Source organism: Acomys minous, assembly GCF_964271855.1.
Source record: "Acomys minous genome assembly, chromosome: 7".
NCBI lineage: Eukaryota > Metazoa > Chordata > Mammalia > Rodentia > Muridae > Acomys > Acomys minous.
Window position 1 is genome coordinate 7,709,403 of NC_140488.1, and position 12,285 is coordinate 7,721,687.

General features: G+C 44.0%; 1 protein-coding gene and 1 pseudogene across 5 annotated transcripts in view; one reads left to right on the top strand and one right to left on the bottom strand.

The window, feature by feature from the left end:
* Window positions 1-12,285, top strand: part of LOC311601306 (circadian clock protein PASD1-like) — a 49,972-nt gene that overhangs the window by 20,669 nt on the left and 17,018 nt on the right. For 2 of the 4 annotated variants that reach the window (XM_084788688.1, XM_084788687.1), the window contains exon 1: window positions 11,048-11,621. In XM_084788688.1, the coding sequence (XP_084644814.1) occupies window positions 11,538-11,621 (84 nt within the window). In that variant the 5' untranslated portion in view covers window positions 11,048-11,537. Of the gene's footprint in view, window positions 1-8,760; window positions 8,889-11,047; window positions 11,622-12,285 lie in introns of those variants that run through there. The other 2 variants (XM_084788686.1, XM_084788685.1) reach the window with 2 other exon arrangements.
* Window positions 1,728-2,854, bottom strand: LOC311601300 (actin, cytoplasmic 2-like; annotated as a pseudogene). The gene has a single exon. The product of its transcript is annotated as an actin, cytoplasmic 2-like (transcript).

A 12,285-nucleotide genomic window follows, 5' to 3' on the forward strand; every position in this document is an offset into this window, starting at 1 on the left:
AGAGTCATGGGGCATGTCCCATGAAAGTCTTCACTTACCAGGAAAGTGGGACAGAGGGGAGGACATCCTGTTGAGTCCCTAGGTGAGAGAAGCATGGGAGAATGTGGAAATAGAAGGATCCAAAGGGTCCTAGAAACCTACAAGAAAATTAATTGATTATGATAAGTGAATCTGGGCCCAAGAGTCCTGCTCAAACTATGGCACCAGCCAAGGACAATACATGCAGTAAACTTGGAACCCCTACCCAGATCAATCAATGGACAGGACATTCTTCACAGTTGACTGGAGAGTGGGGTCTGACTTTCACATGAACTCTAGTGCCCCATATTTGACCACATCCCCTGGATAGGGAGGCCTGGTGGCACTCAGAGGAAGGATAGCAGGCTACCAAGAAGAGACTTGATACCCTGTGAGCATATACAGGGGGAGGAAGTCCCCCTCATTCACAGTCATAGGGGAGGGGAGTAAGGGAAAAATGGAAGGGAGGGAGGAATGGGAGGATACAAGGGATGGGATAACCATTGAGATGTAATATGAAAAAATTAATAAAATATATTTTTAAAAATAAATTAAGTGTGGGTTCGGTTCTGGGTATAGTCCCTTTTAGGGTACGATGCCTTTCTAGCTAGCACAGCTCTGAACGTCAAGAGACTTTCAGTGGCTCCCAAACTTTGATGATGATCTGGAATACTGGTGATATGCACTCCTATTCACAAAGGGAGAGTACAATGAAATCAAGCCACCATTTTTGCAAACAAATTTTAAATGCAAGGAAACCAAATCCTGTTAGTTTTCAAGACCTAGAAAGAACGAGGCTGGTGGCTTCACCCTTTCTGTTGACCAGCAGCAGCTACGCACTCAGGGTCCACACTCCCACCCTAGTCACCCTTCTGTCACCCATAGAAGGCACTGCATAGTTCCAGGATATTATTTCATCAGCCTTTGGATGCCTTCTGCATGTGGGTGTTTGGTGCTCAGACAGCCTTTTTTCATATAATAATCTCTGTGCCCTATTTAGTCTGAAGCAGCAGTGTTTCTCCTCGTATAGAATGAATGGTCAAGAACTGTGGGCCTCCCACGTTCCTCATGGATCTTTTTTTTTTTTTTTTGGTAAGGTGTGCACTTTTATTAAATTGTCTCAAGTCAGTGCACAGGCAAGGCCTGGCTACCTCAACACCTCAGCCCACCCCCAGGGAGACCAAAGCCTTCATACATCAAGTTGAGGGGACCAAAAACCAAATGGGGAGCACGGATGGCTGACTGACCATTCAAAAATTAAAAAACAAATGTAAAGTACTATTAAGGCAGAAGGTTTAAAAATTTTTTTGCAGTACATAATTTATACAGAAGCAATGCTGTCACCTCGCCAGTGTGAACTCAGGGAGTGGACTTGGCCATCCTCCTCTAGGGAATAAAGGTAGCTTTTGGGAGGGTGAGGGACTTCCTGTAGCCATATCCCATGGATACTTGGAATGACTAAAACGAAACAAAAAACAAAACCAAAAATGTACAATCAAGGTCCTCAGCCACATTGTAGAACTTTGGGGGATGCTTGCTCCAACAGACTGCTGTTGCCTTCACCATTCCAGATTTTAAATCCTGAGTCAAAAGTGCCAAAACAAACAAAAAAACTTTAGAAAAAATTAAAAATAAAACAAAAACAAATAAAGCCATTCCAATGTTGTCTCATGGTTTTTTGTTTTTTCCTCCCTGGGCACGTTAGGTTTTGTCAAAAGAATGGGTGTTAAAACGCAGCTTAGTAACAGTCCATCTATAAGCATTTGTGGTGGACGATGGAGGACCTGGACTCATTGACCTCCTGCTTGCTGATCCACATCTGCTGGAAGGTGGACAGTGAGGCTAAGATGGAGCCACCGATCCATACTGAGTACTTGTGCTCATGAGGAGCAATGACCTTGATCTTCATGGTGCGAAGAGCCAGAGCAGTGATCTCCTTCTGCATCTGGTCAGCAATGCTTGGGTACATGGTGGTGCCACCCGACAGCACTGTGTTGGCACAGAGGTCTTCGCAGATATCAAGGTCACACTTCATGATGGAATTGGATGTAGTTTCATGGATACCACAGGATTCCATACTCAGAAAGGAAGGCTGGAGAAGAGCCTCAGGGCAGCGGAACTGCTCCTTGCCAGTTGTGATGACCTGGCCATCAGGAAGCTCATAGCTCTTCTCCAGGGAGGAAGAGGATGCAGCAGTGGCCATCTCTTGTTAGAAGTCCAGGGCAACATACCACAGCTTCTCTTTGATGTCATGCACGATTTCCCTTTCAGCTCTCCTTGTGAAGCTGTAGCCACACTTGGTCAGGATCTTCACGAGGTCAGGTCCCGGCCAGTCAGGTCCAGATGCAGGATGGCATGAGGAAGAATGTGGCCCTCATAGATGGGCATAGTGTGGGGGACCCCGTCTCCAGAGTCCATTACAATGCCAGTGGTACGACCAGATGCATACAGGGACAGCACAGCCTGGATGGCTGCGTACATGGCTGGGGTGTTAAAGGTCTCAAACATGATCTCAGTCATCTTTTCACGGTTAGCCTTGGGGTTCAGGGGGGCCTCGGAAAGTAGCATAGGGTGCTCATCGGGGGCCTCACACAGCTTGTTATAGAAGGTGTGGTGCCAGATTTTCTCCATATTGTCCCGGTTGGTGACGATGTCGTGTTCAGTGGGGTTCAGGGTCAGGATGCCTCTCTTGCTCTGGGCCTCATCGCCCACGTAGAAGTCCTTCTGATCCATACACACCATCACGCTCTGGTGTGGCAGGTATGGACCAGCGACAGAAGAGCTGCGAGATCACTCACTGGGGATGAGGACTCTACCCATCATGGATCTTTTAATGCAAGACTCTCCTTCAAAGATCTTTCTGAAGTGATACTTTTTTTTTTAAAGCTGCCATGATAGTTGACTTTCCATACAGGCCCAAGATCAGCACACTCCAAGCTATCAGTAGTTAGTGTTGCAAACACAGGTATGATGGAAACACATTAACTAAATGGTTCTCTCCTCCCCTTTCCCCAACACCCTAAAGGTCACACATTCATCCCTGCCACCTAGGAATTACAGACAGCCTGATCATAGTGTGTAGCATGGACTGCTCATAAGTTGCCCGGCATGGGGCTGCTTCCCTTCCTCTGAAATGTATAAAATGTATAAAAAGGGACTCCAAATCCACAGACGGGCTTGAGCACCCTCATCCTTGCTGTCTCTCCAGAGTGTTACTAACTCTTCTAATACATATTTTACTCCAAAGACATCCAGTTCGGTACCCTGTCTTGAGCTTCTATCCAGTAGCTGTGACATTTGCAGAAGGAGCCACGTGGATCTTAGCAACAGCGAAGAACCTTCCCTGTGTCCAAATACACTTTTCTCCCCTTACTCTTGGGGCCTAACACTCAATGTCCCCAGTGGATGCCAGAAGCAGTGGAGAGTGCCAAACAGTCTACTTTCTTTCATATGCCTGAGGCAAGAAGAGATACAGATTTTGGTGTTTGGAATATACATGTATATAATCAAATGTCATAGGAATGAGACTGTAGTCCAAACATAGACTCAATTTTGTTTATTTTTATTTTTTATTTTTTAAAATATTTTATTACTTTATTCATATTACATCTAAATTGGTAGCCCATCTCTTGTATCCTCCCATTCCTCCCTCCCTCCTGCTTCCCCCCTACTCCCCTCCCCTATATCTGTGACTGAGGGGGACCTCCTCCCCCTGTATATGCTCATAGGGTATCAAGTCTCTTCTTGGTAGCCTCTATCCTTCCTCTGAGTGCCACCAGGCCTCCCCATGCAGGGGATGTGGTCAAAAATGGGGCACCAGAGTTTGTTTGAAAGTCAGACCTCCCTCTCCACTCAACAGTGAAGAATGTCCTGTCCATTGGCTAGGTCTGGGTAGGGTTGGAAGTTTACTGCATGTTTTGTCCTTGGCTGGTGCTATAGTTTGAACAGGACCCCAGGATCCAGATCCACCTGTCATAATGTTCTTCTTGTAGGTTTCTAGGACACTCTGGATCCTTCTATTTCCCCTTTCTCCCATGCTTCTCTCACCTAAAGTCCCTATAGGATGTCCTCCCCTCTGACACACTTTCCTGGTAAGTAAAGTCTTTCATGGGACTAGCTACAGGAGACAACTTCCTGAACAGATCACCAACAGCCCAGGCCTTAAGGTCAACAATTAATAAATGGGACCTCATGAGGCTGAGAAGCTTCTGTAAGGCAGGAGACACTGTCAGTAGAACAAAGCGACAGCTTACAAACTGGGAAAAGATCTTCACCAATCCTTCATCTGACAAAGGTCTAATATCCAAAATATATAAAGAACTCAAGAAATTAAACACCACCAAACCAAATAAGCCAATTGAGAAATGAGGTTCAGAACTAAACAGAGAATTCTCAACAGAGGAATGTCAAATGGCTGAGAAACACTTAAAGAAATGCTCAGCCTCGTTAGTCATCAGAGAAATGCAAATCAATTTTGTTTAAAATAAACCTTATCACATAGCCTGAAATGACTTGTGTATCTGGAACAAAGTTTTCAAGGGTGGACTTTTTCACTCAACTGTGTTGGTTTTCCAATGGTTTTTGATTGTGTAGTATTTGGTATTTTTAGTTACCAAATGAGGGCTAAGCAACCTGGACCTTTTAACCCCTTCTATGTAGGCACCCCTCTCAGAAAGTTCAACTTATAAATCAAGTGGAGTACAGGAGTGCTGCGATTTATTTATTTATTTTAAAAAGGAGAAAAGGCTCAAGGACATGGGTGAGGAAGGGATGAGAAGTGCAGCTGAGGGAGGAGCTCAGTGTTGGGGTGATGGACAGGGCAAGGGAGCCTAAGGGAGCAGTGAGGCTGTGGGGTAAGGGGACAGTCATGGGCGTGGCATCTCTCAGCTTCGCAGTGAATCCAAGGCATGGGATGTACACATTCTTGGTGATTTTGTGTTGACACATGCTTTGTGGTCCTACTTGGCAGCATACTTCTCTCCTCACTACCACAGCTGCTTTCTTCTCTGTTCTTCCTATTTTGCATTCAGCTCCCCAACAGCCAGGTACAGATTCTGGGTCTGGTTCACCAAATCCTGGCTCTTACCAAATTATGGCTTGGTCCTTCCTTCCTTCCTTCCTTCCTTCCTTCCTTCCTTCCTTCCTTTCTTCCTTCCTTTCTTCCCTCCTTCCTTCCTTCCCTCCTTCCTTCCTTCTAGCCTTCCTTGTGCAGCCAGGAGTCGACAATTAGTTGTGTGAATATTTTCCTTGAATCCACATACTTTTTTTTGGCAGTCCTGTGTCATTTCCTTATATTCATGTGGAAACACCACAACTCTGAGCCTGCACCAGTGCAATTGAATGTGGCTGCAGAAACCCACACAGACACCCTGAGTAAATACTCTCTTATTAAAGTAAGGGCCATTAATCCTCAGATGGGTTCTTGATGCAGCCCTGCAATCACGCCAAAGTTCCAGAGAGCATCCACCCTTCTGTCTCCCAGGAGACTACTGCAAGTTTTCTCCCCTCATATCACTAGACTATACTCATCCCTGCTGAATATCTGCCTGGGTTGGCACTCCTACCAAGCCCAGGGTATTCTTAAACTCAACCACCTGTATAAATCTCTCAAGGGAGGGATTGGGATTACAGTTGCCCCCCCCTTTCTCCAATCTTCATGCTGCCATTTGTTGGTTTCCCCCATAGCCTGGTGGTTTCACTTCTTGCCAGCCCATCCTCCTTTTTCACCTTTTGCATTTCCTCCTTGTCCTCTATTCTGCCTTAAAATGTAGGATTGTTCAGGGCCTAGTTCTGAAGGTGCTTCTCTTGTACCACATACAGAACCTTGCCAAGAGCCTGTCCTGTGGCTTAGTAGTAATTAAATGATAATTGCCCATTCCCATTTCCAGCCTTGATATTGACTCAGGACTCTAGACCTTTCTATGTAACCAGCTCTACCCTGTCTTCTTCATCTCAGTTAAACCACCTCCATCATTCATGTTTCTTTGACTAATACTCTGAGCACTCTCCTTGACTCCAGTTTGTAAGTATTCATTAAATTTCATGCTGTCATCTAATATTCACATTTCTTCCATCAAACTCCATCTAGAATTTTATTTCCTTCCCTCTGTTTGATACAAGTCAGGGTCACGCTTCTCCTGGATTGTTCCAGCAGCCTCCCAAAAGTGTCCTAACTTCTACGTGTGACATCTCATTTTCATTAGGAAATAAGTCTGACAGGTTACTTGAAGATAGAAAAGATTATGGTGCTCCCTGATTCATAGCCTTCAGTTTCTTTCCATGCCATTTAAACTGATGGTCAAAGTCTCCTGTGATGGCCTGGGAGGCCTTGCATGATTCCCACCCCTACCTTAAAACATACTAGAGGAAGCTGTGCTTTGGTGGTGCTTACTTCTGTATGTCTGTGTATCCAAAACAAGATAGTTCATGTCCTTCAGGTTTCAGCAAAAAGCGCATCCTCTCAGTAGAGCCCTCAATGGCTACCTTACTCTGCTCCACTTTTCTCCATACAGCCAGTCTTCATTCACTCTCCTGCATATTTGACTTCCTGGAGAGAGGCTGGCCTAATGTCCATGAGGTAGTGGCTCGTGCTTGGCTCATTGTCATCTCTATTTGTAGGACCTAGAAGTGTACCTGACATATGACATCACTGAACAATACAGGATATGTGACTTTGGGATATCAGAGGCAAGCCTTGAAGTACAGTGATTTGAACAGAAAAATATATTGCTTTTTCAGTTTTTAAAGATGGAAGTTGAAGGTCCAGATGTTGCCAGGGTTGGTTCTTTCTTGAGATCTTTCTCCCTGGCTTGTAGATGGCGGTCTACAGTGAGTGCACTCACAGGATCACACTCTGTATATGACTGTGTCTTATCTGCCCCCTGTAATAGGGACCGCAGTTACACTGCACCAGTGCCCACACATTCTACCTCAGTTCCCTCATTAAAGACCTTGTCTCCAAATGCAGTCACAGTCTGGAGCAGTGAGGTGAGGGCCACCATGGAAAGGACTGAAGGAGCACAACTGAGACTACAATCTAACCAGTGACTAGTGTGTAGAGGGTGAAGAATTTGCAGAGAAAACATGAGTCTTTTGTAGAGTAAAGGTCAGGACTTGAAGGTGAAGTGAGGCTTGGAAAGGAAGACTCACAGAGAGGTTCGATTTTGATGAACGCATGTCAGGAAAATAATTAATGTGGCTGCAAATAGGTATAGGCAGAAATGCAAGAAGGCATAAGGGAGAGAAAAAACAGGAAGAGGAGGAGATAGGACTGGTGAAGTTGAGGGACAAGGGAGGACAGGGTGGTCAAGGTTTGCTGAGGGAGGTAGCAGATCCAACTTTTGATCTAAAAAGATTTAGCAAATACCTGTTGTGGATAAGACAATGGCTCTGTCCAGATGCCTCTTGCTCCTGAATGAAAAGGAATGGACCTTGAGGTCAAAGGTCCTGGTTTTCTCAGGACATGCTAAAGTGCTTTAGGGTGAGGCCCATGTCCTACGTGACTTTCCTGGTCTTACCAGGGGAGGAGGAAATTGTGTTTTCCATGGAGTGTTACAGTTTAGCTCTGATATCAGAAGGCAGTGGAGAATTTGGAGTTCTACATGGCCATGATGATACCAAACATGTTATAGCCCTTTGTCTAGCTGCTGTGCCAAGCATGGCAGAAGAAGCAGGTAGATGTTTGAAACTGGCTGGCAGACAGGTCAGGTGAGACACAGGCTGGTGTTGCTTTAGCAGTTGTCAGCACCTAGCTATCAGCAATGTAGCAGCTCTGCCATCACTGTGCCTGCCTTGATCAACACTCAAGCCTCAGGCATTCAACAGTGATTCTTCCCCAGAATAAATGGAGTCTCAGAAGGTCATGGTAGAAGGATGGCGTGAGCACAAGAGAGCCAGCCAGCCAGCCAGCCAGTCAGCCAGCTGATTTTTATTTGTAAACCTTGGGCAGTGGGGAGAGGTTTGAGGGTGTCTGATACACTATGTGCCAGGACACTTGATTTACATGCAGGGATACAGTATCTCATTAACATGCAGTAGCATGGGGTCCTTTCACAAGAAGGAAAACACAGTTCATAATTATCCTACGGATGGAGGAAGAACTTCCAGGTAATAATAAAGGTCATTTGCTAGAGGCTGGACGTGCTTGCTGAACAGTTTCTTACCAGGAAAAGGTTGGGGTTGTAATCTCCCTGAGGGCTACATGATACTCCTGAGAGGATCTGTAGGTCTCAGATCAGGGGAAGGGAGAGCCCCACTGAGAAAGGGAGTCCAGTGTAATGGACTGAACTCAGTTGGATATCCTGATATGCCAGAGTTTGACCTCTCCAGTAGCACCCCACAAGCCCCGGTGCCAGATTCCAGTGATGTCGAAAGATACATGGTCCCTAGTTCCAAGAAAGAGGAGGCACCCAATGTACAGAATGCAAGTCAGACTCACTGTGTCTTAAGCTCACTGGTAAATACCAGGCCAGCTTTAAATGATCACTTCACTGACTCTCTGAGCAACTCTTTGAAGCAGGCACTTTTAGCCTCATTCCTATTTGGCAGATAAACAAACTGAGGCACAGATATGCCAATTCACTTGCTGAAGATCAGAGAGCAATATGTGGTCCTGCCAAGAGGTGGAGCAAGGCCTTGTTCTTGAGGTTCCACTTGTCCTTCCCCTCCTTTGCCATAAACAGAGCTCATATGCCTCTAGGCCCTGTAGATAATGCTGAGAACAAAAAGGTCAGTGTGGCAGCGGGTGGAAGGCCTGGCAAGGATCTTATTGGTGCTATGTGTCTTTCACATTTGTTTCCTTATATTTTACATGTCTTCAGTGTTGTCAACAATCTCGAGTACTGAAGCTTTATAATAATTCTTGATATCCAGTAAGTAAAGGCCCATTCTGTATTTTATTCTTACTCATAAATTACTGTGCAGGATTTGGGGCTTTTTATTTTCCACAGCTAGATTAATGGGGAAAAGACTTCACAAAGTTATCACAAAATACTGGGATGGTGATATGGATGATGTGTGTTCCATCTAAGCCATGAAGAATCTTACATGGTGGCAGAGGCATCTAATCCTAGTCCTTGTGGACTGGAGGCAGGAGGATCAGTAGTTTAAGGACCTAAAGTGAGTTGAGGGGTCAGCTAGGTTACACTGTATCCCATGTTAAAGCAAATAAAACAAAAATGAAAAATGTCCAGAGTAATCTGAGCAACAGGAGGTGACACCCTACAGTATGGCAGCTCTTGTGCAGGCCTCTGGTATTGAGACTCTTTGCCTACTGAGCCTTCCAGTTATTGTCTGATCCTAGGAAGTAGAGAATGTCCACTCCTGCTTTGTAGTTAGACTTGTAATCCAAGGCAGGCTCAGATATTGAATTGTCTCATCCTTTGGCAGCAGCTAGTGTTATAGCTCTTGCATAGGCATAAGAATTGGGGGCATTTCTTAGCCAGTAACACAAGCTAGCTTTAGAGCTCTTAGCCAAAGACTGGGAACATTTCTAGCCTAAAGACTTGTCTGCTCTATGGACCTTTTCTGGTGTCCCAGGACAGTGGTCTTTTCTGTGTGGTACTATGCAGAGAGGCAACAGAATATAACTCGAGGAGGAGAGAGAAATGGTTCTGTGGTTGTGAACATTTTTTGCCCCAGCACAGGACCTGAGTTTGGTTCGCAGTACCCATTATAGTGGCCTACAACTATTTGTAACTCAAGTTCAATGAGATAATACATTCTTCTGATCTCTATAGGTGTCAGACATACACATGGTATACATACATTCAGGGGAAACATTTAATAAAATAAAAGTAATCAAAATATAACATATAGAGACATATGTTTAAAAGATCAAATCAGGAAAGCAGCAACTGCTGAATGTCTCCCTATAGACTCATTGAGCCCAACTGCTATGCCTTGTAGAACCAGCCACTGTCATTGGGGCTTACATTTTAGACCTATCACAGCCTCACCACTAACCACCAATGACATTCATTAAGGATTATGTTTGAACAAATGACAACACTGACTCTGAGAACAAATCATAGTCATTGAAGTTTGTGTTTTAGGCCAATCACAGCCTTGCTCTTAACAGTAACCACAGTCACTTAAACTTGTGTTTTGACCAATCACAGCCCTGCCTCTTAGGACCAATCATAGTCAGTGGCTTTTATGTTCTCAGCCAATCTCCTAATCAGTGTGCATTCTAGAGTTGCCTGGATACAGTAGACATAAGACCACTTTACTTCAAGTGGGTGATAAGGTAAGGTTGACTCGGAGCTCCGTTGTAATGGCAAAATACTGAGTTATTTTTTTGTCTAATCTTGTACCAATCATTGATATAGGGATGGGGAACTCACCAACTGTAAACTGTGGATTTCATAATTTCACATTTCAGTTATATAAGTTTTTAGTCTAGTCTAAAGTTATGTAGTTAAGTATATACCTTATGTAAGCTTAGTTGTCTAACTTGGTGCTTATAAAATGTCTGTCCTCTTCTTGAGCAATACTATTTATACCACAGTTAACAATCTCATGGAATACACTGAAGCAACTATTTTCTTGACTACATTATTCCTCTATGGCTTTCCCTATTTCTATGCCTTCTTTGTGGCTAAACATCCTAAAATACTTTCTAGGCCCTGTGTCCACTCCATCACATTGCATTTCTTCTTCAGTCATCATCAGCCAGGCCATAGCTGCTACACTCTTCATCCTATGGCACCAATGCTACACACCCTATTCTCATTGCCTCGTTAGTGAAGGCACTTGAGTGCACTCTGAGGGCATGCTGTGAGACTCTTGACCTAGAGTCAGAATCCCCCAGCACAAACGTTGTACACCCCGACTATTTCTTTCTCTTGTGAGTAGAGGAGCTAATTCTTATTGACATAAAACATTGAGGTGGGAGGCTGTGTTACTGATGTCTTTACTGACTCAGGTCAAGGAGGAGAGGTGGTATGGCTGTGAAGGGGAACAGAGGACAAGATGAGGTGTGGTGTTCACTGAGCAGACCTGGGAATGGCCTGAAGATCCCCCTAGTGTAAGGCCTTTGTCCAGAAATGAAGAGTAGAATTCCAGCTTTTAGTTAGGGACTGGTGGTATGGATCCATGCAGAGTTGTTAACCTTGTCTGGCATATTGTGGATCCTGAGTTTTCACAGAACCAAATGGAAAATTGCACGTTGTTGGGTGAATTTTCAATGCCATCATTTTTAATCCGAATTGTATTCCACAGATTAAGTCTTCTCTATGATACTAATTATAACTTTGCCTTGGTAAGGTAGCTCAGTGGTTAAATGCACATGCCATGTAAGCCTGATGACCTCAGTTCACTCCTCAGAACCCACATAAAAGTGAAAGTAGAGAACTAACTTCCCAAAGTTCTCTTCTGACTTCCACTATAAGCTATGGTATACACAAATCCCACCTCCATTCAAAAACTAATACTTTTTTTCTAATTCGTAACTTTGAGAACTCTAATATCAACTGCTCATTATCTTAATATAACATCTCGCATTTCTTTTTTGAGAAGGAATGTCAGACGTAAGGGCCAATTTTGAAAAAAATGAAGCTCCTGTCTTCACTACCCATAAAGAGTACCATCAGACGGCGGTTATGGTAAGGGTGCTTTTGTTGTGTACTCTATGTGTAGATTGTGTATAATACAAGATGCACTACAGCACATCTCAAAGCATAGCTGGAAGACTAAAGGCCTTCAAGTAAAACAACAAGTATTACAACAGTACACATTCTTAAATGAAAACCTAAGCCACGTATGGACTTCTTTCTTCCTTTTATGCAGTTCATTATATAAAAAAAAAAAGGACTGGTAAGTATCATATAATGAAATTTGTGTTGTGTAGAGGCCTCAAAATTATCATTTGAAGTCTTTCAATAAGTTGTATAAAACCTAATGCATATTTGAACTACTATAGAAGGTGACTATAAACCACAGGGATGTTTATCGGCACAAGTGCAGGGGGAAATGCCTCCTCTGCCACCTTTTAGCTTCTGTCATGTGTGAGTAACTTCCCTGGAAAACCTTTTCTTAGAGAAGCTTTTCGTGCCACAAACATTCTGTAAGTATGAGCACAGCTGTCTTTAAGCAGAAAAAATGTTTAAAAAATTAAGGCCTCTGGAACGAGGTGTAGCTTGGGCCATTATTTTGAGCCATGAAAAGAAGGTGGAGTTTTTTTCTTTCGTCTTTTGTTTTTAATTTCAACTGAGGCTGGGGTTATAGCTCAGTCGCAGCACTTACCTAGCAGTGAGTTCGAGGCCGGCA